Below are 27,088 nucleotides of genomic sequence, written 5' to 3' on the forward strand. Positions count from 1 at the left end.
CCTTTTTTAAATTAAACATGAAAAGGATATTTTTTCATGATACTACAAGCTACATTAAATCCTTTAACCCAGATAGCCCAGTAGTATCTTTATGCACATCAGCCAGAATGACCAACATTCACAATTTCCCTGGGTAACTTAAGCTCTATTTCCAGTAGCTATATGAAGTTTGCATCTACACTGGAAAAAAAAAAAGCAGCAAGGAAAAATATTAATTACCAAAAATCAGCTTATACTTCAAGTGCTCAAGAAGATAAATGAACATATTTTTAGAGAAGACAGACTTGTTTTGGTTTATTTCACCAGGGATATCTTTATACTCTGAAGTTGGGTGGACACTAGTTTCATCTGAAGGAATTGGGCTTTGGAAGCTATGCCAACTTAAACCAGTCTCAAAATCCATTTAAGTGAGTGCAACATTGTTCAGATATAACCTAATTTTATCAAATTATTTTCCTCCCAATCTCTGAATACATACAGTATAGTCACAATCCAGAGCACAGAGAGAACTAATTCAATTTGGCTTAAAATAACTGTAACAGAATAGCACATTTGGTGTTTTATTCCCTCTATTATTTTAACAAGTATCTTAAGACAGTCCTCTAAAAGCCGCATCATTTGAACTTTGTTAAAGACAAAAAGTTGTTTAAAAATATAAAAACATGAGGAAAGTGACTTATGAACTAGCCAAACAAATGCAGCCAATCAGCAACTGTTGAAAGACCTTTAATTCAAATCAACTTCAGGTGAAACTGCACAGCAAGTGACAACTATTCTGTATTTTTTCCAGTTTTAAGTTCTCAGATCTTTTGCAAGGTGGTAAAAAGTCTGAAAGTGTTTGAAATTATTAACTGTGTGTGAGCACGTGTGTGTTTTATTACTACGGATAATTTTATTCCCTTTTCAGCTCCGTTTTCTCCAGAATTGACTTCAAAAGGCTTGAATAAAAAAAAGTATACATGTTAGTAGGTTCTGCTAATACTTGCAAGTATAAGCACAAACTATTCCACAAGAAATTCCACTGACAACCCTTGAATTCAGTGTCCATATTGAAATTCAGCCTACACTGTTATTTTAAAGTGGAAGGCATTGCCACTATTGTTTAACATCCTGTTTATTCAATTGCTGATGCTCCTATTTCAATCAATTGTTGCTGTACTAAATAACATCACAAGGATGCTCTAAGTGATCAGCTCCTTTTCCTCCTACTAGCCAGGTCACCTGTTGAGATTTCAAGACAGTAATACTCTCTTTTAGCATTCCCTCATGAACTTTCATACACATTTTCCTAGATGTATTCCTTCTAGTGCTACTCAGTATAAACCAGATGCTGGACTTCATAAAACTAAAAAACAACAAAAAAAAGTCATAGTAGTACACCTTTGCTCTGATTTTGTTACAGTGATATTTGCCAAGGATTTTTTTAATATAAAAAATACCATACAGATTAGAGGAAACAAAAGAAAAAATATATCTATAAGAAGAGTTTTTTTGGTGAAGTTAACAATAAGGTTTTTTTCCTCCGCAAAACTCCTGTTCCTTGGGTAAATTTTTTTTACTAGAAATTCAATTTGAATGAATGCTAGACATCAGAAGAAACTATTTTAAGACAATATTTTGAAGGTTATTAATTTCAATTCCAGTCGTAATTCTTGTACAAATCTGCACCACATCCCTCTGCAGTTACATTAGACAGGTTTGCAGCATCAGCTTTGATTATAAGTCAGTGTAATAGGATTGTCACACTGCACTGCTCCTGCATGCACTCTACTTAAACTCCTCTCCAATAAGAAAATTGCTGCATTTTCTCTGCATCTAAGTGACCCACTAAAAGCTCCTCCAGATCTGCTTTGCATTGTCTAATCAGTCCATTTATTCTGCCCTCAAGTCACCTGCCTTGCACAAGTCAGGTAGTGAAGAATTCTACGCAGAAGAATCACATTAAGTTACCAAAACTCTGAAGCACTTCACTCTTAACTGTGAAGAATCTTCTCTTTAGAGATTTGTTTTACCATTTGAATGAAAAATTACTTTGCACCTTGTATAAAAAAAATTAACGTAATGCACAAGCTTCTCAGTAAAAGGTACAATTCTGTGGTGGAATTCCAGAGATGCTTATCAGCCTCTTAAGAGTGTCTGTCCCATGTGTTAATTCATTAATCTATACAACATGAAATGGCTTCTTACTCTAAAGTCTGGTGCACATTCATTCCCCATATGCGTCTGAAAGCTAAGTTCCATGACACAATCTTCATAATTAAATTATGTGCTAGAAGCGGGGGGAGGAATCAGAATGTATCACTGCGAATGAGATTCTGCTTAAAGAACCAGAGTTGTACAACACTGATGGGAACCTATTTTGATATGCCATGGTTGTTTTTCATTACCACTGTGACTTGTCCATTTATAGCCCACACTACCCCAACAGAATTATTTCCAGTAGACTAAAGGTTACATATAAGCCATAAGAAGAAAGAAAACTTTCTAGATTTCAGATAGACTACACTGGTCAAGATGATGCTCATCGCTGCAACCCGATATAACACAAACTTTGTCAGAGAAACCGCCAGACCCTGAAGCAGCTGGGAGCCCGAACACACGACTTGATACCCAAACTATTAACTTTTCCTTCGCTGCTGTAAACCACCTCGGCTCCGGGAGCCCCGCGCACTGCAGACAGCGGCACTGCCCTCGGTACATAGGGCACAGCGGCCAGTCCCACGGCGGGCCAGGAACTTGCCAGCCCTTTGTAACAACACCGTGCATTTCAGAGCCGCCCTGCTTCATGCCGAGAAGGAAGGGAACGAAGGGCTGGGAGGGGATGGCAGGTTACCCCTGCCCCAGGGACAGCAGCAGGCAGCCCTTTCCGGGCTGACCGCGAGCCCGGGTGGGCAGCATATGTGGCGACCCGCACTAGGGAGGCGAGCGGCAGCGAAGCGGCGAGAAGCAGAGCGCAGGTCCGCGCAGCAGGACCCGCCGCGCCGCCCTGGCATGCCGGGACAGGCGGCGGGAGGGGACCCACGCCTGCCGGAGACCCCCAGGGTGACCCCGGCCACCCGCGAGCGACGGCATCCTCCTGCCCCGGCCGCCCCTGCCGGCCGCGGCGACGCCGCGCGGGGCATTACCTGGCTCCCCGCGGCCCCGCGCTGCTGGCGGCCCGGCCCCGGGCGGCTCTCCCCGCGCCCTAGGCCCCGCCGCGGCGGCACCGGGCTGCCCAGCTCCTCCGCGCCTGGCAATGGCGGCGGCCCCGCTCCCCCCTCCCAGCTCCGCGCTCACTGGCTGCGCCGCTTCATGTGACCGAACAAAACCCTCCTCGGCACAGCCCTTTGTGTCCGGCCCGGCCGGGGCACCGGGGAGGCCGCTCGCCGGCTCGGGGAGGGGGCGAGGGGCGACGGCGGGGAGGGAGGGAGGCGACAAGAAGGGCCGGGAAAGGGACCGCCTCGCCCGCCCTCTCTCCGCCGCGCCGCGCCGCCGCCTGGGCCCGGCCACTTACCGCGGCGCGGGCGGCTGCGGCCGAGTCTCGCTGCCGCACCAGGTCGGAGGCGGCCGCCATGTTCCCCGATGCGGCAGGATGGAGGCAGAGCCGCCCTCCCCGCCAACCGCCGCTAGGGCGGCCGGCTCACCGCGCCCGCCTCAGCCCGCGCCGCCGCCGCCCCCGCCCCACGCGGCGCCGCGCGGAGCGGCGCGCGCCCCCTCCCCTCCCGACTGCCAGCGGGGGGGGTGCGGGGGGGAGGGCATTTAAAAAAAAAAAAAAAAGGGCATAACGGGAAACTCACGGGCTCGCCGGGGTGTGCGTCACGCCGGGGTTACGTCCTGCGCGCGGCGTCATGACGTCATCGCGCAAGATTCCCGACCCCCCGCCACTCCGCGCGCGCCTACAGACACAGACACACAGCCCCACACGCACACGCGTCCCGGGGGGCGGAGCGCGCATGCGTGCGGCCTTCCCGCGCCGCCGCTCCCCAGCCCCCTCCCGCAGCGAGCCGCTCGGCCGGGGGCGCGCGCGCCCCGCTTCCCGCCGGTGGCAGGTGTGCGACCGTTACCGCCGCGCGCGGCTCCCACAGGGCGGGCAGCAGCCCCGGCCCCGCAGGCCGGCCCGCAGCGGGTCCCTGCCGGCAGGGCTCTGAGGGCAAGGAGGAAATGCCTCCCGCAGGCGGGAGGACGATTTCCTTAAAGACCTTTCTTCAGAAGGCAGGCTGCCAGCGCGGCTGCCGTCCGCCCGGCGCGGCCTCCCCTCACCTGCGCCAAGCCGGGCAGCGCGCTCGGGAGCGGGAAGTCGGAGTGTCAGTTGCTTGGCGGTGCCTTTCCCACAGAAAGTGGAAAACTAGGTCAAGTGCTGCAGGAGCTGTACAAAGGCGCTCGCCGTGCCAGTGAGAGAGACGGGCTCCTGCGACAAACCGCGGCTGGCGAACGGTGTGAGAGGGCAACAGGAAACCTGAGAGCAGAGAAGCGACGCGAGGAGAGAGGAGACCACCCGGGGACTGTCAGTCCTTTCGGGGGGGCGGGAAGCTATGAGGTGACCCCGAGAAAGTAGAAGCATTCGGTGCCATTTTTTCTTCAGGTTAATGCTTCTGATGGCAAACCCGATTCAAAAGGGCAGGGATTCAGGGGAGAATAGTAAATGCATAGAGACTGCTTTGATAAATTACATTTTTTTTCTTCAGATTTGCTAGGCCTGGAGGATTTCACACTAGAGTGAGAAGTTGATTAAGGCAACGTTAGAGGTGTGAGCAATCGTCACTGCGAGCTCATGAAGACAACTGAGATTTCAGGAGAGAGGAAAAGGAAAAACACAGCACATCTAATTCAAAAGAGGGGAATAGGTAGAGCCAAGAACTGTCAATCATTCCAGCCTCTATTCCCAGAAAAGTATTGAAGCAAATAATGACACATCTTTAAGTACACGGTAGCTAATGAAGTGATAAGTTACAGCCAACATGGATTTGTCAAGAAAATCATATCAAACCAAACTCATCCCATGCTGTGACAGTATAACCGGCCTTGAATGGGAGAGTGGTAGATCTGTTATGGCTTGACTTAAGTAAGGTTTTTGACACCATCTCAGAGAACTCTTAATTGAGTGAGCAAAAGACATACCATAATGAAATGACTCTGCAGTGGTGGAAAATTACATCAGCAATGCTTCACTGTGAAAAATAGCAGGATATAGCAAATATGGTTCCTTGGAGATAGGTATGTCCTGAGTTTGGTACCAAGTCTAATTATGTGAATGACGGAGTGCCGTTTACATTGATTGGATTTGCCAACAATGCCAAACTGGCAGAGCTGGAAGCATGTTGCAGGACAAGAAAATAATTCAAAATGTTCTTGACAAACTGGTTGCAGAAATAGGATGCAGCTGAATAAATACAAGTGCCAACTTCAGCATTTAAGTAGGAAAATAACAATTGCACAATTACAAGTCTGGGAACAGATGAAGAAACACCAGGTCTTCAGAAAAGGGGCTAGAGATCAGAGTAGATCACAAACTGAACACGCATCAACAATGTCACACCGTTGTGAAAAAAGCTGCAGTACAGAGAGATGTATAAACAGAACTGTCATATCTAGGACCTATGAAGAAATTCTCCTCAAATTTAATACTGGTCAAGCCTCAGCTGTAATACTGTGTTCAGATTTGGGCTCTGAATTTCAAGAAAAAGTTTTTTCAAAAAAGTCCAATAGAAGGGAGTACAGGGAAGAGCAAAAAAAAATTCAAAATTTTTAAAAGACATGACCCTAATTGAAAATAGGAATGCTTGAGATTTTTTAGTCTGGAGAATAAAAGACTATGGGGAGAAAAATACATTGTTCACTAAATCCATTGCAGAGAGGGCAAAAATCAACCGTTTCAAACTGCACTGAAAGAAATTTAGATTAGACATTAGGAAAAGTTTTACTATGATATGGATAAATAAAACTGGCATATATTCTCTAGAGGGTTCTGGAAACTTCATTAATATTTTTGAAGACTAAGTTAAATCTCCATAAGAAAAGATTAGAAGCATTTGACTCTGCTGTGAAGTAATGGAAGCAGACTAGGCAATCATTGTTTTCAGCATCATTTTCTGTAACTGCAGTTACTATCCAGCTATCTGTTCTGATCCTATTTTTTTCTGATAGAAATGAAACCCAGAGACATTTAAACATTTGATGTATTGGTGTGATATTATAGAATCATAGAATTGTTTAGGTTGGAAAAGACCTTTAAGACCATAGAGTCCAACCGTAAACCTAGCACTGCCAAGTGCACCACTATACTATGTCCCTAAGCACCACATCTACACGTCTTTTAAATACCTCCAAGGATGGTGACTCCACCACTTCTCTGGGCAGCCTGTTCCAATGCTTGACAACCCTTTCGGTGAATCCTAATACGCAATCTAAACCTCCCCTGGCGCACCCTGAGGCCGTTTCCTCTCGTCCTATCACTTGTTACCTGGGAGAAGAGACTGACCCCCACCTCGCTACAGCCTCCTTTCAGGCAGTTGTAGAGAGCGATAAGGTCTCCCCTCAGCCTCCTTTTCTCCAGACTAAACAATCCCAGTTCCCTCAGCTGCTCCTCATAAGACTTGTGCTCTACACCCTTCACCAGCTTCATTTGTAGTGAGGGGCCCAAAACTGAACACAGTATTTGAGGTGCAGCCTCACCACTGCCAAGTACAGGGGCACAATTACTTCCCTAGTCCTGCTGGCCACACTATTTCTGATACAAGCCAGGAATGCTACTGGCCTTCTTGGCCACCTGGGCACATATTCATTCAGCCAGCTGTCGACCAACACCCCCAGGTCCTTTTCTGCCTGGCAGCTTTCCAGCCACTCTTCCCCAAGCCTGTAGCGTTGCATGGGGTTGTCGTGACCCAAGTGCAGGACCCAACACTTAGCCCTTGTTGAACCTCATACAATTGACCTCGGCCCATTGATCCAGCCTGTCCAGGTCCCTCTGTAGAACCTTCCTACCCTCAAGCAGATCAACACTCCCGCACAACTTGGTGTCGTCTGCCAGCTTACTGAGGGTGCACTCAATCCCCCCGTCCAGATCACTGACAAAGATATTAAACAGAACTGCCCCCAATACTGAGCCCTGGGGAACACTGCTTGTGACTGGCCGCCAACTGGATTTAACTCCATTCACCACAACTGTCTGCGCCCAGCCATCCAGCCAGATTTTACCCAGCGAAGAGTACATCCATCCAAGCCATGAGCAGCCAGTTTCTCCAGGAGAATGCTGTGGGAAACAGTGTCAAAGGCTTTACTAAAGTCCAGGTAGACAACTTCCACAGCCTTCCCCTCATCCACTAAGCGGGTCACCTTGTCATAGAAGGAGATCAGGTTAGTCAATCAGGACCTGCCTTTCATGAACCCATGCTGACTGGGCCTGATCACCTGGTTGTCCTGTACGTGCCATGTGATGGCACTCAAGATGATCTGCGCCATAACCTTCCCTGGCACTGAGGTCAGGCTGACAGGCCTGTAGTTCCCTGGTTCCTCCTTCCGGCCCTTCTTGTAGATGGGCATCACATTTGCTAACTTCTAGTCAACTGGTGTAGATATCCCCTTTGGGAGTCTTTGTCATGTTACATTCTGTATAGCTGTGTGGCAACGTATGTCACATGCTCAGCTAATTTGCTACTTTATAAACTTCATCTATCACTATAAATTCCACATTTAAAAATAATGTGTTTGTTAGTGCTCATGTAACTAGTGTGAATCAAAGCTTTTGCTTTTCTTCGGTTTTTTCATGGTACCAGAGATTAATTTTCCCCAGAATCCATTAAATTTTTGGGTTTCTCTGGAGTTTGCCAGTTAGGAGAAGGCAGTGTGAATGGTTTATGTTATGGGACTGAGACCCACCAAACTCATCTCATTAGAGATGACTAAAAGGCCATTAAATAGGCCAATTTTTAATCTCCACTGAGTTAGACTGAATTCAAACTGATAGCCCACAGGCAAAAGGCTATGAATTTCATTAACAGTACCCTAAAGCACTCAGTCCCCTAATGAATGCTAATGTTATTCTTCTGAGAATTAAGCTTGTTTTCTGAAAAGATACATTTATAAAATCAAGTTCTGATATTTTGGAGCATATATGGGCAGTTTTCCACTGCTCTTAAACACAAGAAACATTATCATCTCCTGCAATCCACAGATTTATTCTAAGATTCTTGGTCATATGTGCTCCATGCTAACCCAAACACAAACAATAAAACCATGAAAAAGCAAATATTAATACTACCCCTATGCTTCTTGCTGAATATCATATATTTTATTGTACCCAATTATTTTAAAGTCATCACACTTAAATATATTTTGTCCCCTAGCAGCTAATTTTTACGCAACAGCAATTCTTGCTTCAATTCTGCAATTAATAGTTGAAGGAAAACGCCAAATTCTATAAAAGCACTAAGTGATAGAAGAAGATGCAGTGTTTTATTATATTTCACATCCATTTGTGAACAAGTAAAATGGTTAGCATCAGGAAATCTGAACAGTTCCGTACAGTTCGAATGCTGGCAAATCTCCCAATTTTATTAAGAGTTTAAAGATATCTAGCACTTTGTTTAATGCCTCAGCTTACTGCTTGAGCTAAAAGGCCCAATTCCATAAGCAGTAGTGGACTCTCTAGAAAATGCTTATGATCCACACAATCTGTGGATCCAAAGAAAAATCCACACTTGGTGTGAATTAATGGAGCACATAACTGCAACATTTCATCAAAATGGCAGTGCAGTGAAAAGATTACGTCCAGTTGTGTCAGAACTCGTTTTGATTTCTAATTCCACCAGCTTTGCCACTTATGCTTATAGTATGTGAAAGGTAGTAGACGATCTTAAAGGTTGCATGTTGGATTAAGAAGACTTGAGAAATATACACAAAATGATGCAAAATTGGGATTGCATGTGTGCATGAAATAGAAATTTTAGGACCAGCCTCCAATGAGGCACTCTAAGATCAGTGGAAGAACATGTGTGGCCAGTAAAGGACCATATGATACGATTCTTGAAAATTAAGCCAGCTATTGCACAGCTGGCTTTTTGTTTCCAGGAGTTCTGGCTGTGTCCTGTATTATTTCTCCACCAATGGAGTCAAGGCCCAATAATGGTTAAAACAGCATTTGAAAACCTCTTGAGAGAAAGTTGCTACCTAGTTCCTCTTGGTCTTCAAAATGGTTATGAAAAGCTTAAACCAAGGCAGGCTCTTTCATGTCAGCAGCAAAATACGATTAACTGAAACCAATTTAGAAACTGTTTCTTCATATAAACATTTTTGTAGCTGAAGCTGCAGAGGGAGAGTTGGAGCAGGTCTAAGCTGAAGCATTTTGAATGAAAGAAGATTGCAAATGCCTCCTTGTAACACACATAGCAAAATCCCAAATGCCTGGAGGGAAAAACTTTTTAATGATAATTTCTTACATTGATATAGCACCTTTTATTCCCTAGGACCCCAAGCACTTCATTAACTCTATGCAAAAAGCTTCACCATGGAAATATAGCCACTATACGCATCATTCTTTGAAAATTTCATTTTCAGTTGACACATTTCTTTCAATAACAAAATATTCTGCTTATCCTGTATATAGCAACCAAAACAACAACAGATAAAAGATTAAATTATATAGTTTTGAGCTGTAGAACAATTTAAGCCTGTATGATTTTCAAAATAGTAATGCATTCATGTAATGGATACATTGCATTTATCCCATCCATTTCGCCTCTCCGTTTACTACTTTGATCTCATCTTTATACCGTAGCCTTTGGTAGAAAATTTTGTCTTCCATAACATTTTCAAAATTGAAATAATCCTTGATGTCTGAATTTCAGACAAAAATGAGGTTTATAGGAAAAAGTAGCATCTTTTATTAAATCCACTACTATAAATTGAAAAAGTAGAGATGTTTTTGAGTACCCAAGACATAATGCTGGTTTTTTCAGCTAAGAAAGTTGTTTGCATAAAATATCTTACCTTTACCTATAAAGTCTGTCTTGTCTTTGCCCTTAGACCCTCATAACTACAAAAACAAGGCCCCAGAAACATGATGTGAAAGATATCCATGTGTTATTGCTCAACTTGCCACAGAGTTTTTCTTTTCATCCTACAGAGATGTTTCCAGTTTCTTGGCCTTTCTTACAAACATATAGTACTCATTTCACCAATATCAACAAATTTAGGAACTCGATGTACTGGTTGTTTCAACAAAGAGTAATTAACAATATTTCCATTGAAATTTTAGAAGAACTAATAACAGATTGAATTGGAGCAGTTTGATTTATTTCAACATTGTAAAAATTGAAAGAGGAAAAATTACTTTTCTTAACTTTTTTTTTGTTGTTTGAGCATTGATTCATGTTTTGTTGGCTTGCTTGTTTCACAGGCTCTTTTGAAATACAGTTGTCAACATTAATTAAAGAGGATTGTCTAGTCTTGTCTATTTTTCAGACAGAATAAAAAATGTATTTTATTTATACTATAAATTTAGTCTCTGCTATAAATCAAGATATTCTAGTCGTCTTTGTCAGTATCAATTGCACTTCTAGAATTGCCAGTAAAAAACAATAAGAGGGCAGTAAGACTGTATAGGTAAGATTATATGCCATTAAAACCTATGGCTTTCTTAACAGTAATCCCAAGGTAAGGTTAGTCCTGAAATAAAACATTTTGCAACGGAAGAATATTTAGAAACTCTACCTAGGGAAATATTACTGCTTGCCACTGTTCATTGCCTTTAGGACTGTCATACTGTTACAAGTGTTTTAAGTCTCCCAGCTAGGAAAAGATTTCCCACATTACATAACAAAGACAACTGGCACTCTGTTTTCCCATCGCTAGGCTTCTGTCCGTAGGCACCAGTACAAAAATACTGTGCCTGTCGCTCAGACGTGCTCCCCTTGGCTAGGCCTGTGCTAGCAATCACAAAACAGCTTTTGTCAGGAGGGCAGCAGCTCCGTACCCCGCCTCCCACAGTTGTCTCCTGTGTTCAGTCTCACCACTAAGGAGTGTTATTGTCATCTGCCACTGCTCAGAGAGGAGCAGCTGCTGGGGCAGCAGTGTCTGCCTGGCACACGAGGCTCCATTCTTAGCTGCTCCTCAGGTACTGCCATAATAAATGTTATCAATTAACAAATCCTGGATTAATTATCAATAGTAATTAATTAACCTTGGTCTTTATGCTTATTTTCTTTTATCTTGCGTTATTCTAATTCACTCCATATTAAAAAGATGATAGTTAAGCCTACACCTTTGTTCCCTTCAGGAGGATCTGACGTCTCTCTCCTCATGTCTGAGTTACTGAGCTCAAGTCTCGCAGAATTCAAAGATCACGAGAAAGCAGGTTAGTGTAGGAAAATACCACCATATATTATAGCACCGACCTTCTTAAAAACAACAATGTATTGCCTTGGAGGGTTGCCATTTGCATCATGCACAGGAAGTATTAATATATGAAAATATGCTATGAGCAACAAAACAATAACAAATTTCTTCCTGAGTCTGTTGATGACTTATAATTTAGTGGGAGAGGAAGAAAGCTGTGGCAATAAACTGGCCTTCAATAGATGATGGAAAGGACCTAGATATAATAGGTATAAATTATCATAGCTCTGCTTAACCCAGTCTGATGATTCAGTTCACATTATAGTGCTGAAATGACACACAGAGAGAAGACAGAGATAGTCATTTCAAGTTCCCTGTTTCAGGTGTCACATTGGTAACCTTAACATATCCCTGTAGAGGACAGGGCAGAAGAGTCCAGCTCCTACCACTGTCGACCACATGCCTGACCTTCACCGTGACTGTCCTATGCTGGCAAACTGTTACTGATGAGAAGGAAATTGCACTAGGACCTGTAGAGTGCCATGTTCTGGTCTCCTTCTAGTTGTGTCACACCCCACTTCTCCCTACACCCACCTCTGTGACTAGCATTAGGGTCACACCCACGTCTACAGCATACATTAGAGACCTGAGCAATGGTGATGTGGGGAATTAGCGACAATAATAATTTCAGGCACATTCCATCTCCAAATTTGTGACTTCTACATGTCCCAGTGAGGGACACAGATAGCACATGAGGAAAGTCACCTCCCTCAGCTGAACACCATTTCAACACCCTTACAAAAAGGAAAAGGTTTTGGCAGTCAACCTCCACCATTTCTGTACTTCAAAGTCATCTGGCCAGATGGAAGTCAGGACAAAGGTCCAAGTGAAGACATCTTCACCAAAAACCTTTGCCTTTAGAAGCAAGTGCCATGTTTTAGCAGCACTTGAAAAATGAACAGCAACTCTCAGTTGTCAATGTCATTGCCAGTGTATTAGTATAACTATATACCAGGCAGGATTTCAAACCACCTTCTTTTCCCCCCAGCTTCCTACTGTTCTGCCTGGTATGCAATTGCTATGTCAGCAATTGCGATTTCTTTCATTAAGTCGGATGGACATATACCCTCTTGTCCTTATGCTTGACACAAACAACTACGTAAATCTTTATTAATATTTGTTTGTAAAGCACCAGAGGTTTGTGTATGGGAAGACGTAATAATCATATTTAAAGAAGAAGTAAAGAAAGCAAAAAAGCACTTTATTACTATTAATGTGGAAGTACTGAGGAACTTATTTTGTGTTTAGGTAAGATCATAGCAGCAGAAAGTCTGTTTGATATGCCATATATTCTGTTTGTTTCTTAATTGTAAGGAGTCGGGTTTTGATCAAGACAATTAATTATGAATATAGCTGAGTTTTCTAACATCAGAGATAAAGCTTAAAAAAACTACAAAAGCTTTTTAGAGTATATTGTACTGTATAGATAAGTATATATCTTCAGTGCATGCAGACAGACATCTTTGTAATTGAATCCTGAAAAGGAGGGGAAAAAAACCTATATAAAACTGCGATACAGTTTTATACAGTCTTAGAGTTAATATGCAGTTTTGAAATATTATTTATCAGATTCTGTGGTTGCACAGAATCAGTATATGGCATGGTAGGTTGACAAAAATGAAAAGAGCAAGTTACAACCTAGAGTTGTTACAATGCAAGTTTTGTTACCCAATAACTTTTTTCTTTCCAACCTCTCTGCCAGTCCCTCTCTATGCCAACAGAGGAGAAGTATCTCCTAGCTCCTCAGCTTGGCCACATCCATTACCACTCATCTGCCAACAAGTAATCTTCAGTGCAATGATCAGAGCTATATTAAAACTTTTGCTTCTCTCTTATATACTGCTTCTCTCTGAAATACTTAATCCAGTATTTCCAGATCACATCCCGCCTAAACTCTCAGATGAATTATTTTGAACAGCAGTTCATTTGCCATTATCCCGTTCAGGAAACTCTGTCTTAGGTTTGGGATTTGCAGGCAGATATCTTGTATTGTAATACTACTGCTTTTAGTATGAAGCTCATAGGAACATAAAATGTCTCATTATAAGCTCAGTGAAATAGCTGTGAAGACTTTAATGTGTTTTCAACCAGGCTCAAAGAAAGAAAATTCTAGCATGAATTTTCCTAGTAACAGAAATCTACATATTTAAAATAACTGCAAAATAGTTATTTCAGTATCCTGGAATGCATGCTGAGTAGAGGTTTCTCAGACAACAGAAAGAATGAAGAAATGTAGAAGAACAGTCATGTTCACTTTTAAAAATTGTCCCAGTTTCACAGCCCTTCGCTCTCATTTCCAACAATGTGTTCATAGGTCAGCGTGTGGAAATGGACTCAGGTAAGGCTTTGGAAGTGTATTTTTAGTTAGACCATGCAGATAATTCATAGAGTAAAAATGGGGTATCTGTAAAAGCAGAAATAGTCAGCGGAGTAATTTCATTCTGGGAATTTCAGCAAAAGAAGCTATGTCTGAACACTCTCAGGAAGCACTCAAATCTATCTACTAGTGTATCAGATGTGTCTCTCTAATTCCACCCCAAGCATATTAAAATTCCTTTTTAAGAACTTATGTGTGAATTGTCATTCAAATATACCTCTGGCTTTGAGTTACAATGTTTATATTCTGCTTTAAAACAGCAGAACAGTTTTTACTTACTCTGCGCAAAAGAGAATCCTGATTTTGAATCTTAACAGGAGCCAGATAATGGTGGTTTAATATTTCATGTAAATGTCTTAATCAGCAAATCATTTAAGCCAATCAATGTAAGACTCAGAGTACTTTTAAAAGTATCCTATTTACGAATAAGCAATAACCATGTTTTTGTCACATTTTATCAATTATGCTTTCTAAAAGAGGAGGGTGTCATCACATTTGTGATAGTACATTAGGAAGCCCAGGTTTTCACAATGACTGTTAAAATGGCACATGCTGGGGAAAACAGTGCTTATTAGGATTAATTTAAGACAATGGGTACTCACTAAGCATGAATTGTATATGATCACTTCCATTGTTAATGCTTTATAGTTTATCTCATACTTTAAAAATAAATAATTACATATTGAGAATTCTTTTTTTTCCTGACAGAGCTGACAGAATTTAAATCCCAAGCCCAAGGAAGGAGAGCAGTGGCTCAAGGCATGCAGCACTCCTGTGCTGCAGCAGGACAGTGCAGCAGGCAGTTCAGGCCAGCAAGGGCTATGAGGAACAGTGACAGCCCGTCCTTTCAGGAGTTTCAAGTAGTAGGCTGTGTAAAATTAATGATGCCCGACTGTCAAAGCTTGTGTTGATCAAACAGCTCTCCAGCATGCTGAGAGCAGAGAGGCTGAGAACACCACCTGAGAGGACATACTGCTTTTGCTGCGTAGGACCCACCAACATGAGTTCACAGTGCTTCATAGTAGTTCAGGGGGCTGATACCTGATGTTAGCAAGAGGGCAGGGCTGGAAATGATGGTGAACTTTCAGGACACAGAGCCACCATTTCTAACCCCAGGCATATGTTAGCCTAGGCCCTTTTATATTCCTCCTGCTGAAAACGGTCACTGTAAAGTATGGCTTGGGGGGAACAGCTAGTGGAAGAACCCTTGAATGCAGAGATGCTGGGAATCAAGGTATCTGCACAGGGGCTGCCCCTACATGCTGTGTTAGGTCTCCAGGTCTCTTAGGCACATCTGCATGGCACAGTGAATGAGGCACATCTATCCCACAACATCAGCAGAATACCATGAGGCCTTTCTAGTACTCATGTGACATCAGCACATTTGTACCACGTACAACCTGCAACCTACACACCCCTACCTTTATGTAAAAAGCCTCACCAACAACCACCCTTCTGATCTTGCTGCAGTAGGCTGTTGATCCCTCCCCTGGGACAGCGAGCACCTCTCTGGTCTCTCACTCCATTCTGGGATGACCCACTCAGGCCTTCACTTCAGAAAGAGACTCTGTAGTGCTCTCCTTTTGCTTTGTAGACAATATGGAGAAGGATGTCACTCTTCCTTCTGGGAAGGAAGGTGGCTGCTCCTCCTCTGTGTTAACAGAAGCAAGAAAGGCTTGGCTTGTAGCTGCAGCCTCCCAAGTGTGGAGGAAGACTAGCTGTGAGAAGGCCAAAGTGTTTGCAGATGGCAGCCCAGGGCCAGGTGGAGCAGGCTGGGTTGAGGAGACAATGAGGGCATGTCACTGTAAACCAGAGGGCTGCATGGCCAGATGGTGCTGAACAGGTCTGGGCAGGTATAGCATGCGTACAGGTGCAGAGCTGTAGTGTAAGGGCCAAGCCATATGGCTCTGTTGGACAGGTATGGGGGTGCTCCAGGGAAAGGCACTGAGGAGTGGAGATGGTCGACTATGTGGGGGGGGGGGAACAGAGGTGGTTTCTGAGGAATTTCCCCCCAGCATCCTAGTTGGAGCACTCCCAGGGAGCCCCAGAGGGCACACAATGCTCAGGCAATAGAGCCTTAATGGTAGCACAGCAGCACTTCTACTGGACAGAAGGACAAAGCTAGCTGGCCTCCCTACATTTGGCAGTTCTTTTGTTCTGAGTGGGATGAGGATATTTTACTTGCAGGGAGGCTGACCGAACAAATCCCATTTCCCAGTAAGAGCAGGAAAATTAAATGGCTTGGGGAGTTCCTCACTGCTTATTTGGAAATGCCATGTGAGTGATTACCTGTGCACCTAAAAGGAAAAATAACCTATTATAAAGTGTAGTATGTATCAATGTCAACTGCAATGCATCCTAACCATGGGATTCTTTCTTCCAAAGGTTATATGGTTTTCAGAAGTATGCCTTTGAGGCAGTGAATGAAAAAATCTCAAGTCCTGTGTTTCATTTAATTTAGAAATTACAATTTTCTTTTTCTTTTTCTTTACACTTGCCTGGGTTTGAAAAGAGACTATGGAAATAGGAACTATCATGAAAGAGCTTGTAGAAGAATCCAAAATTTCTCCTTATTTTTTATTTTACTTCAATGGAACTATAAGTGTAAGAGGGCTGGCTTGGTCCAGATTTGATCATTCTCTTCTAGAGCCTGGGAGACTTGCAGGAGACCCTGTGCTTTACATTCTGCTTTATGGGAATATGATTTTGATTTTCATTTTACTACTGTTTACTACTGTTCCTGCAGCTGTTTGGTCACATAATAACAGACAGCATTAATTTCTCATGCATGGCACCCAGCATGGTGTATCAGAAAAAAGGCCCCAAACCTGCTCCTGCATTCTAGTAAGTGTGTGTGTCACTTTGTAGGAGATCAGAATCCTGTCCAAATTCTGCAAAGTCTAATAGAACAACAGTTGCCAAATGACAAAACCTATCAGAAGAAACAGAGTAAAAAGGCATGTCTTTGTTTCTGATCTTCACAGCTTCAGTACTGGCAGAAGAAATGTCAAGGTTTCCAAAATAAAGCCAGTTAACCACTGTAACTGCTATTAAATATAAACAAGGACATAAAAATAGAGATGATGGAAGCCAGGATATGAACATTTGAAACAGTAGCTATGTATACAATTACAGTTTTGTTAACATCGTCTGCTCCCCGGGGCTGTGCAGCTCCACTGGCTGCAGCTGTGCTGGGAACAGAGGCATAGACCTTTGGGGCCTATAGTATCTAACCAGCAATGAGGAATCCCAAAAGGAAAATGGTTGTGCAGTGGTGCTGTGGTGTGGTGGGAGGAGAAAAAGGACTGCAGAGAGGCACAGCTTGTTCCCCTTTACTGTCACACAGGACACACATTACACAAGGAAGCAGCAAGACTACTTTCACTGTCCTTCTCCCCAGTAACTCTCCTCATCTTAGTAAAGGCAAGCAAGCTAAATTCATGACAGCAGTTAGTTGTATTGAAGGCTCATAGCCAGAAAAGAATGGACTGGATCTTATTGCCACTGTGGCAATAAGACAACATGCATTGGCATCCTAAACCAGGTAAATCACTTGGAAGACAATATAAAAGTGGGAACTCAATTGGCATTAGTTAGTGTGTTAAAATATCAACATTTTTCTTGCATACACACAGCTGTTGAATAAATGCACTGTTCAGCATTGATCATCCATATGACATGGTAAATGAAGATGGCATATTCCTAAGTAAGAATTATGGTCTTGTCTGTACACAAAAACTGCATCCACTTAACTTAATCAGTAAAGAAATGGATGGAGCACAGCCAACGTGCAGACAAAATGCAGGGGGTAAAATGACATTGTACACATCTATTCAAGACTTACAATTTTAGCAGCCTTGTTTTCTGCAGGTACAATGAAGGCATTTTTTGTCTGCACACAACATATAATGACCAAGATTCTGGATGTGAGGAAAAAGAGGAACAAGACTGTGATCCATGACCCACTGGAGTCCATGCTGGTCTTTCAGGGAGCTGCTAAAAGAAGCCAAACAGGATTGTTCATCTGCAGAATTGCACGGAACTGCTATCCAAGATGTGGCCATTATTGGATTATTCCTGGTGCTTCAGTTATACAAAAGAAATACACTAAAATAATTAATTGATGTCATTAAACTACTGTGGTGTTGAACATATATTGCACTTGAACATAATGAATGTTGACAATTCATTATTTCAGGTTTTATGACAATACCTCTGTGATAAATATTTCTACAAATTCTAAAAGTCAGATGTAAGAAGGAGAAGCCTGCACACTATAAAACACCACAAAACTGAAGACTTGTCAAAACAAAATGAGCTATAAAAACAATAATATTCAGGCAACGTCACTGTCATTAAACACCTAATGATGCCACAGGCATATTAGTGGGGAAATGCTCATGAGGATCATGAGGAATTAGGAGAAAAAAATAAATAAAAACCCTGCCCCCAAAACCGCTTGCCAAGCTGTTTGTACATTCTGCCGCAGGCAGTTTCTTGAAAAAGATGGAGACGTGAATGGAGACAGTCAGTGACTATTAGATGCTGGTGATGGTGAGGGCAAGCAGGAGAACTGATGCTAGAGATTAAGGGCTGCATTTTGCTTTCAGTTATGTCTCGCATGTCTCAACATTTAATAGTATTTAAATGAATCTGTTACATAAGGCATTTCTCCTGTCTACGCCGCTCAGCAGCCATATTCTCCTTTCTGGTATGGATTGTCTTGGGAAACTTGCCAAGCTGTGACAGAGCAGTGCATAAAAGGAAATCATGCTCATAAGCTGGGGGTGGGGAGAGCTGCAGGTGAACAGATTCAGTGCAGAGTCTCCTGTCTCAAAAACTCAGGGTTTTAATTAAATGAGAGCCAGAATACTTCTTTAAAAAAGTGCATAGGGCTGCTAGAGACCCTAAACAAGCCCATTCATTTGCTCCAGGGAGGGTGTGAGCACAATGCAGTAAACTGCTCAACACTGCACTGGCTGCTGCTTTAGCAGATTGGAAGAACAAACAAGTATTTCCTCTTAAAATGATAGAAAAGCCCCATCCAGTTTTGGAGCCCATTGCTGCCAGATGCTGAACACCTCCTTTACACTTAGGAAGGATCTGGAGCTTTTAATTAAAGACAGAGGGAAACGAGGGTGGACCCAGCCTCTTGTAGGAGTAAGCTATTACCTGCCTGCCAGGACCTGCCCGAAAGGCCTGGCATTTCCTATAGAATTCAGTGAATGCACTCGTTGTTAATATTCATTATTTTATTTATTAATAGCCAAGCTCTCAGGTAGTTGTTGGCTTTTCATCTCTAGGCCTCAAAGTGCTTTACAAAGGAGATCATTATCAACAAAGGAACACAGACATCTACATTTGGGCTTTGGCACGTAAAGAGCATCTCAGTTCACCTGTACGGTAGATTTGCCAGTTGAGCTTTACTCTGGCCACCTGCCCTGGAAACAATCTCCAAATCTTAAATGATTGGGGGAAGTGGGAGGGATTTTCAGCTGAAGTTCAGTAACACAAACATCTACAGGGGATTAGGCAATCCTGCACAATGCTGCGCCTGGCTGGAAGATGTGGAGGTGAAGGAGACACTGCACTTGAAGTCTATGACACTGGAGCAACCTCCAGGCATATCAAGATCAGACCAGGACTCGTTACTACAAGGTACTGCTGTGGATTACAGCACTGAGCACTTTTAATTGCTCCATCCCTGAAGACAAGATTTACTGTCCTTTCGCCATCTTCAGTTGTTATAGTAAAAGACAGGTGAAGAAATGTGCTTGGGCTGATAAATTTTTTGGCAGTTTTGCACTGCACAGAGACTAGGATTTTTCATCTTAATGACCTGCAGCTGAAACAGATGTTTTGCTTTAGTGTTTTAAAGCACTTCACAAAACTTAACACTAATTTATTCTTTCACAGTGCAGGAAAAAAAAGATGTTTGATATCGTTACTCACATAACAGAACAATGTGAAAAATGGAAACAGATGTTTCTCATTTAAGCATGAATAAGAAGGAAGTGAAAGAAAAAAGATGATGTAGTAGTAGTGATTAAGAGAAATATGATGGCTTGGTTAAGGCAAGACAATTTCTTATGGATCTCCAGTCAAGTCCTGAAGAAAGTTCTAACAACTTGGTCCCTGATTCAGCAAGCACGTGGAAGTGCTTAACTCCAGCTGTGGAGGTTGTCTCACATGCTTCATTTATAATATTTTTAAAAGCTGTATAGACAAATGAATGCTTTACAGTTGGGAGTTGAGGCATCAACAGCATTGTTCCTGTAGACAGTAAAGCACTGACTGTTTTCACAAACTACAGACATCTACATTTGAATATCAGAATAGAAATAAAGTCAAACTGAAAATACATTGTTTCCTGAAACACGAAGAAGTGCTTTGATTTTACTACACCACAGACAGAGCATTGTGAGACCCAGAAGCAGCAACCAGGGACCTATTATGTGCTCCCCACTGAAAGCACCGGCTTCCCCCCAGGGGTGCGGCACCTGGCAGGAGGGCCCTGCTCCGCTTTGACAACCGCCTCTCACCTCGCCCTGTCCTGGCAGATGGAAAGGTCCAACTTCAGCTGTAGGGCCTTTCCCAGTAAAAATATTTTGGAAACCTCCAGTGATGCACGTTCCACTAAGGGGAAACCCACCCTTTACCAACCCACCACCAAGAACAAAATGACTTGCTAGGGAGTGAACTGAACCTGGGGAAGGGGGTGTATGTAACGTGCCCCAATATTTCTGTGTCTCGTGGGATTTGGGTGCAGACCAAACAACCCATCTTTCATTGTTGGTACTACTTTTTGTCTTAAGCCTGGAAGGTGAAGGATCCAGGCAGCCCGGTGCAGACCATTGGGCTTAGACAAGATTGTTCCCCTTCTTTCTTCCTTCCTTCCTTCCTTCCTTCCTTCCTTCCTTCCTTCCTTCCTTCCTTCCCTCCCTCCCTGCCTCCCTCCAGAGTAAAGTCTAGGCCAGGAGACATGTCCCTGTCCCAGAGCCACCCAGGTGCCCTAGGGCTCGCCTCTGTGGAAGGCAGGACAGCCCTATGCCGCCAACGCTCGCAGCCAGGAGAGACGTGCAGAGATTCTCTGCACCACAGGAGAATCTTCCTGGCCATTCCATCTCACCAAGCACCTGCTCAGACAGTTTTCACTCTGTGTTACCCCTGAGAAAATGATGCTTTCTCCAGCCTCACTGAATTATTTTTGGTCCATCTGCACCAGCACGTTCTGCCTTTTCCAGGGCAACCTAGCCCCAACTGGCAGAAGTGTAGCTACTCCTGATGGTCCCAACAAGGAGGAAAGGCAAAAGAAATATTTAGATTCCCCATGGATTACAGCACTGTTAAAAAAAAAAAATCCCTTTGTTTCCAGACTGTACTAATCTATTAGGAACCATGGGGCAGAAATACAGAGCAGTACAAAATTCCTTTTACAGAGGAATTCTTAGAAGGAAAAATTGAAAACTAAGCTTCAAATCCTCTTGTTTTAAGGACAATACTTCAGTTCTGGGAAACTGTCACTTTCCACTCAGCATTTTTAATGTGAAAATAACATTCCTGAAATTGTCACCAATTTCAGCATAGTTGCCGAGAGAGATTTGGCCCTGTATGCAGCCCACAGACTGTGCATGCAGAATTAATAATCTCGTTAACATTACTATATGCAAATGCTCCCAGGATGCAAAGAGAGATTTGTATTTCAGATTAATATTTTATGGGAATTTTGTGTGTACATGATAAATGAATAAATGGAGGGACACAAGGGGACATGCAGAACATGTGCATCATGTGTGAGAACTGCATTAATTCTTAAATGTTTGCAATGGCCACAAGATGGTTAAGGAACAAAAAGATATATTATTGTAATTACAAAGGAGGAGAGAATACGAGAAGAAAAATGAGAGATAAAGGGAGCCGTTTCATGTTACAGTTTCTCCAGCTGCAGAGCTGGCTTGAGAGGTTCTCCGAACGCTCCTGCCCCCATCTTTTCCACCCTATGCACCTTCCCCTGGCTGCAGATTACCATCCCTTTAATTCTGCCAATTCAACCATTTGCATGTTCAAGCTTTAAACCAGCTCTTAATTACAACATGGAATCACACCCTTAGTCTACCTGGGCTCTCATTCATTTTCAGCTGCTATATAATGAGGGGCAATACCACATCAAATCTCAGAACTAATACAGTGCTGTGGATATGAAAAAAGAGGCACGTCAGGGACACTGAGAAAAGGTCTCAGAATTTGGGGGTTAAAAAGGAGAGTTATTTGGAGACAACTGTCACTGGTTCCCCACTGTTTCAGCTTCTGGGTCACCCCCTTCCCCACCTCTCCAGTTGTCCTTATTCCATTGAAGTTTTATTGCTACTCTGGAATGACACGAAGCTCTCTCATGCTTTAACTATAAGAAATGTAATATTGTATTTGTCCAAAAACCTACATGAGTAAAAGAAGATCCCTGAGGGGATATTATTAACTGCCTGCTACTTATCATTGATGGTTATTCTCTGAGACAACTCTCCTGTTTAATCTTTATGCTCTCGACAATAACCCTTCTCTCTTTTTGATCAAGTGTTTAATTTTCTTGAAAGATTTTCTCCGACTTTAGTTATTATTGAAGGGGATTTTAATTTTACCCCAACTCTTTAATGGCTAAATCTTGCATATCCACTATTTCAAATAGGGGTATTTCAGTTACTCTAAGTAAATAGTTCAAGGATTTGGTCTTGATAGGTAGCTGTAAAATTTCAAATCAAAACAAAATTGAAAGTGCAGTTTCTTTTCCACTTCAGAATAGAGTTTTTAGTCTCCCTCAGTGACCTGTCAGTGTATTGGAATAAGAAATGGATACTGCTAGACTGCTACAGAGCATACTCCCATGTCAGCAGAGTTTCATCAGCATGAGTGGCAGCCCTGTATGTGAAATCAGTTAGCTGGTTATTTCATCTGCAGCTGATCAAAGATAAACAAGACAAAAAAGACAAACAAAGGGAAGCAGTGATGTAGAATGTATTCTTACTTTCCTAGTCTCCACAGGCAATATTATTGCTAAATTTCCTCTAATTGTTTATAGTAGAACTTTAAAGCATAACAGGAGAGAAAAATAAAGAAAAAACCAGTAGAGGTTCAGCAGAGAGCAAAGCCCAAAAACCCCTGAAACCTCCTTGCTTTCCCTTCTCACATGCATCCTCAATCCTTCCCCATTGTCACTGTATCTCCACAGCGCAGTGGAAGTCAAAATCATGGGTAAATATCTAATAATATAATAGTTACATTTAGGGCAGCCCATACAGTAGGGAAAGATTGCACCATAAGACTGAGAGGTCTTTTTGGGAGGCTTGTTTTGTTTTGGCATACCGGGCACTCCCGTTTCCAATGACCTTGTTGTCCACGATAATTACAACAGTTTACAAAAGTCTCCTGTTCCTGGAGCCAATAAATTATTAGATTGGGCCCATGACTTTGCAACTCTAGTCTGTATTCCCAATATTGGCTTATTGTCTTTGCTTGTGTGATCTGAACATGTGTGAGTGGAAGCACAGAGCCTCAGTCTGCTCCCTCCCATGCAGCTGCTCTCCTTTCCTGGTTCCCAGGTTCAAAATGGGAGCCTGGCACATCTTTCTGCGGCTGAAGCCTGAAGCAAGACGGTCATTCACTCATCCTCCTCGCCTCTTTTCCACAATAACCCATCCTCACGGCTACCCTCCCTCCCAGCATGGACTTGCTCACAGGATGCAATCAGAGAGATGCCAGGAGCTGCGTAGGACACAGCTGCTCCATGACCAGGAATTCAGGTGAGGAAAAGACTAGAGTGAAAGTGAGCAGGGCCAAACACCTAGTTAGCAGACACTAGAATAGGCAGATCTAAATCTATATATCTAAGCCTTAAGTTTCCCCATCTTTAAAACAACGTTGACATACTTCCCTATTTCTCAAGAAAGTTACTAGGGTTAATAAATTAATTAATGCTTACATAACACCATATTGTCAGAAAAATCTTTTCCCTAAATCAACATGTTTTCAAATATTTCAGTTGACGACAAATCAATTTTACAAACAGGTACAACATAGACTACAAATGGTGGCTAATAATCTCAAGATGATCCCCTTAAGATTGCTCTCATATTGCAAAATATTGCAGAGTGAGTATTTATTTCCCCTGTTGCATTTCTGTTGAGGCAGTTGGACTCAGCAGCCCTATTTGCTTCCTCAGCATCTGATGCCAGAGTACACAAGCAGTACGGGTAGAAAGAACGCAGCAAGAAAGAGATGTAATCACCAAAGAAATGGAGCAACAGACTTAAAAAGAGCATGATTCTCACAGCAGGTCAGCTGAAGTGGCAGCTGTGCATTTCTGGGCTAGTACCAAGTGTCCACTACCATTTTACAAGAGACTTGTGGCTTTAGATTTTATTCCTGTTGACTGAAATACATAAATATTTTCTATCAGTACCATTGCTTTTCAGAAAGCACCGGTTCAGCCCCAGCACAGGACAAACTTTCTCCAATACTTCATTTTTCTAATCTCCAAGGCTCAAACAAGAGATGTGTGGAGAATCTTTGTGTGCTGCCCTTCACACTTGCATTCAAATCTTCCCTGCTTAATGAGCCATGGGCTGTTGCTCTGAAACAGAGGACATTAACAGTTCAGAAAAAATAAACCCCTGCAGATTAATCACCTGGCTTCTTCATGGGCCCAATTCCAATCAGCAGACAGTGTGAAAGCAGAATATCTCTGTATACACTGCCTGACTGATAAGCATATTAGCTGATCACTACGCTTGGCTTTGACAAGCATATAGCATATGAGTCTTATTTCGTTGTTTATTTCAAATGAATACCAGAGGTCTCCAAATGTCACTATATTCACAGAAACTAACAACTGTGCAGCCATTACATGATTCTCTTAGCATTCCCCCCTTCTCTGTGCCAGTGAAATAGATATTATTTCATGCTTCTTGATTTTTAAAGTGAATGTTTTATTGCTTTCTGAACAGCACTTAACTGCTAGGTATCACTTCTGAGTCCACCATGCAAAGACAAGGATCTCAATTCATCTTGAGAACTACACTTTGCTAGAAACTGGCCACTAATGGTATTCCTGGTCCTTGGTAAACCGCTAATAGCTTTATTGTTACTTAGCCTGACCACTCCATTTTAGTACAGGAGGGATAGTATGAAAAGGAAACAGGATTAAGTGTTGGCCAAAAGGATGGCAAACCCATCAAAAGTCCTTTGCCAAACCTTGAACATAGCATAGACAGGACACAGTGCTTAATTTTCTGGAAACACAGAGAAAGGAAACAGCCAAACAACCAGTTGTGCTGTCAGCACAATTTTCCCCATCCCACAGCAAAGTAGGCTCAGAAAAGACAAATGGGATATGGCATTAAACAGTTAAACAGACCTGAACTGCTCCAATTTATATAATGACAATACCCTCCCATCACCATAACCCACCTCTTCACCCCTGCCCGCCCCAGCTCTCCATGGTTCAGGAGACTTTTTGAACAGAGTGATTCTAGCATAACATGAAGGAAATACCAGCTCTATCTTTTGATCATTTCTTATTCATCTCCTTTCTCTTGTTGGGTCAAATCTCAGTCCCACTGAACTCCTGATTTAGCCTATTAGCAGGGAACAGTGAACCCCCATCCTCATTTCTTTCCTTCACGTATCTACTAGCTTGTTTCCCATGTTTCCATTTTTATAGCCCTTAGAGGCAACGGGAGTGTGCTGCTTTGATTGCCTTTACCTTATCCTTCCTATAGGTCATGCAGGTCAGTGGCATACCTGGAATAAACTGGGACTGTTATTTCAACCGTCAGTCACACTTCAGCTGGAAGGCAGAGTCCCGTTAGCAGGGAGATTGAAGCGCTGTAGAGCAAAGCAGAGGACAGTAGCGTCTTTGATGGCAACTGTGTGCTTCAACTCCCGCCTGTTAACAGGTATCCATGGGCACCGCTGTTCCCCTGGCTCCGTTCTCCTTTGATCATGTTGTGCTGCTATTGGAGCATTTCAGTAAACAGGGCTCAGAGCAGGGTGTATGTGCCCCTGTGACCATGCACCACAGGCTAGATCCTCCACAGATTAGAAGTCAAAAAAAGTTGTGGTGTTTTCCTGAGCTGAGGATTTGGCCCTATATTCTTATTGTTCCTCTGCCACCAAGCAGGGCCTCATCAGGCAAGATGCTGAGCAGTGTTTGATTAAGACCAGTGTGAATGGAGTACACACAGCACCACAGATTCCCCAGAAATGGTCCTTTACAAAGAACCTCCTGGATGCTACAAAATGAGCCACGTGCGGAGACCCCATAAATACAATGGCGCTTCAAACTGGACCTCTTTGTAGACCTTCAGCCTGTGCTGGGGTCACAAGCCCTGGATTTGGGCACGTTAATTCATCACTTCTTCAAAGAGGCAAAAACACTGCTGAGAGGGATGCAAACATGTTTGCTTTATGATGACGCACAAAGACCCTGCCTGGAGTCTCCCAAACAAGCCTTCCCTTTCCTTTTGTGGCATGCGAACAGTGCACACTACATGCTTTAAATGGGATTCAAGTCACTTTTTTCGTTGCTACTAGAGCAGGTACTGCTGGAGATAAAAGCAACTGTCTCAGAAGAGCAGGTATGACATCTGGTACATAGCACCAAAAATAAATCTTTAACTTCCTCTCATACCTGCCAAACCTGTTCCAAGGAAACAAACCTGGGAAATATTACAAATACACACTTCTCTCTGATTTCAAAGGAAGAACTGACCTATTTTTTCTTTGTCCATTTTAAACATTTCCTATGACAAGATCAGTTTGCTAAAACAATGGGCTATGTTTGGAATAACCACAATCATAAAAGAAAATTGCATGCACATGAAAAAGGCAAGTGGCCTGATGTTTGCATTGGAGGTAATTCACGCTAATACCGCTATTTATAGTGCAGCAGCACCTTAGGGACCCAGTCATGCTCAGCACACCTACTTGGTAAGCACTATACAAACATGAAATCTGATAGTCTCTCCCCTGTAGCGCACTCATACTTGTGATTTATGGAAACTGGTTGTGTAAGGCCATATAATTTGGGAGTGGTGCTTTGTTAAATTATTTACTCTGGTCATATTTGTGTAATAAGTATTTTTCATATCTTTTCAATAGCTGACCTGGCTTACAAGAAGACGAGAGATTTGTGCATTGGTGAAGATGACCTACTTATATCAGAAACAATTAAAGACCCACTTCCTATTTACAAGCTTGACTAAGGAACCACACACACAAAAAAATCAAATTGAAGAAGCCAGGAAATGTTTCTCAGTGCTACAATTCTGGTCATATGGGAGGGTCTAT

At 42.8% G+C, this 27,088-nt stretch overlaps 1 protein-coding gene across 22 annotated transcripts in view; it reads right to left on the reverse strand.

The window, feature by feature from the left end:
- Positions 1-27,088, reverse strand: part of ZNF644 (zinc finger protein 644) — an 81,995-nt gene that overhangs the window by 50,533 nt on the left and 4,374 nt on the right. For 6 of the 22 annotated variants that reach the window (XM_072866951.1, XM_072866953.1, XM_072866948.1 and 3 more), the window contains exon 1: positions 3,126-3,238. The exons of 2 other annotated variants lie outside the window; for them this stretch is intronic. Coding sequence is in view for 2 of the 20 variants with exons in the window: in XM_072866932.1 (XP_072723033.1) it covers positions 3,777-3,829 (53 nt within the window). In the remaining 18 variants the exon portion in view is untranslated. Of the gene's footprint in view, positions 1-3,125; positions 3,239-3,493; positions 3,647-3,776; positions 3,876-27,088 lie in introns of those variants that run through there. 14 more of the 22 variants (XM_072866950.1, XM_072866946.1, XM_072866937.1 and 11 more) reach the window with 9 other exon arrangements.

This window comes from Ciconia boyciana, chromosome 7 (genome assembly GCF_034638445.1).
Source record: "Ciconia boyciana chromosome 7, ASM3463844v1, whole genome shotgun sequence".
In the NCBI taxonomy this organism is placed as follows: Eukaryota; Metazoa; Chordata; class Aves; order Ciconiiformes; family Ciconiidae; genus Ciconia; species Ciconia boyciana.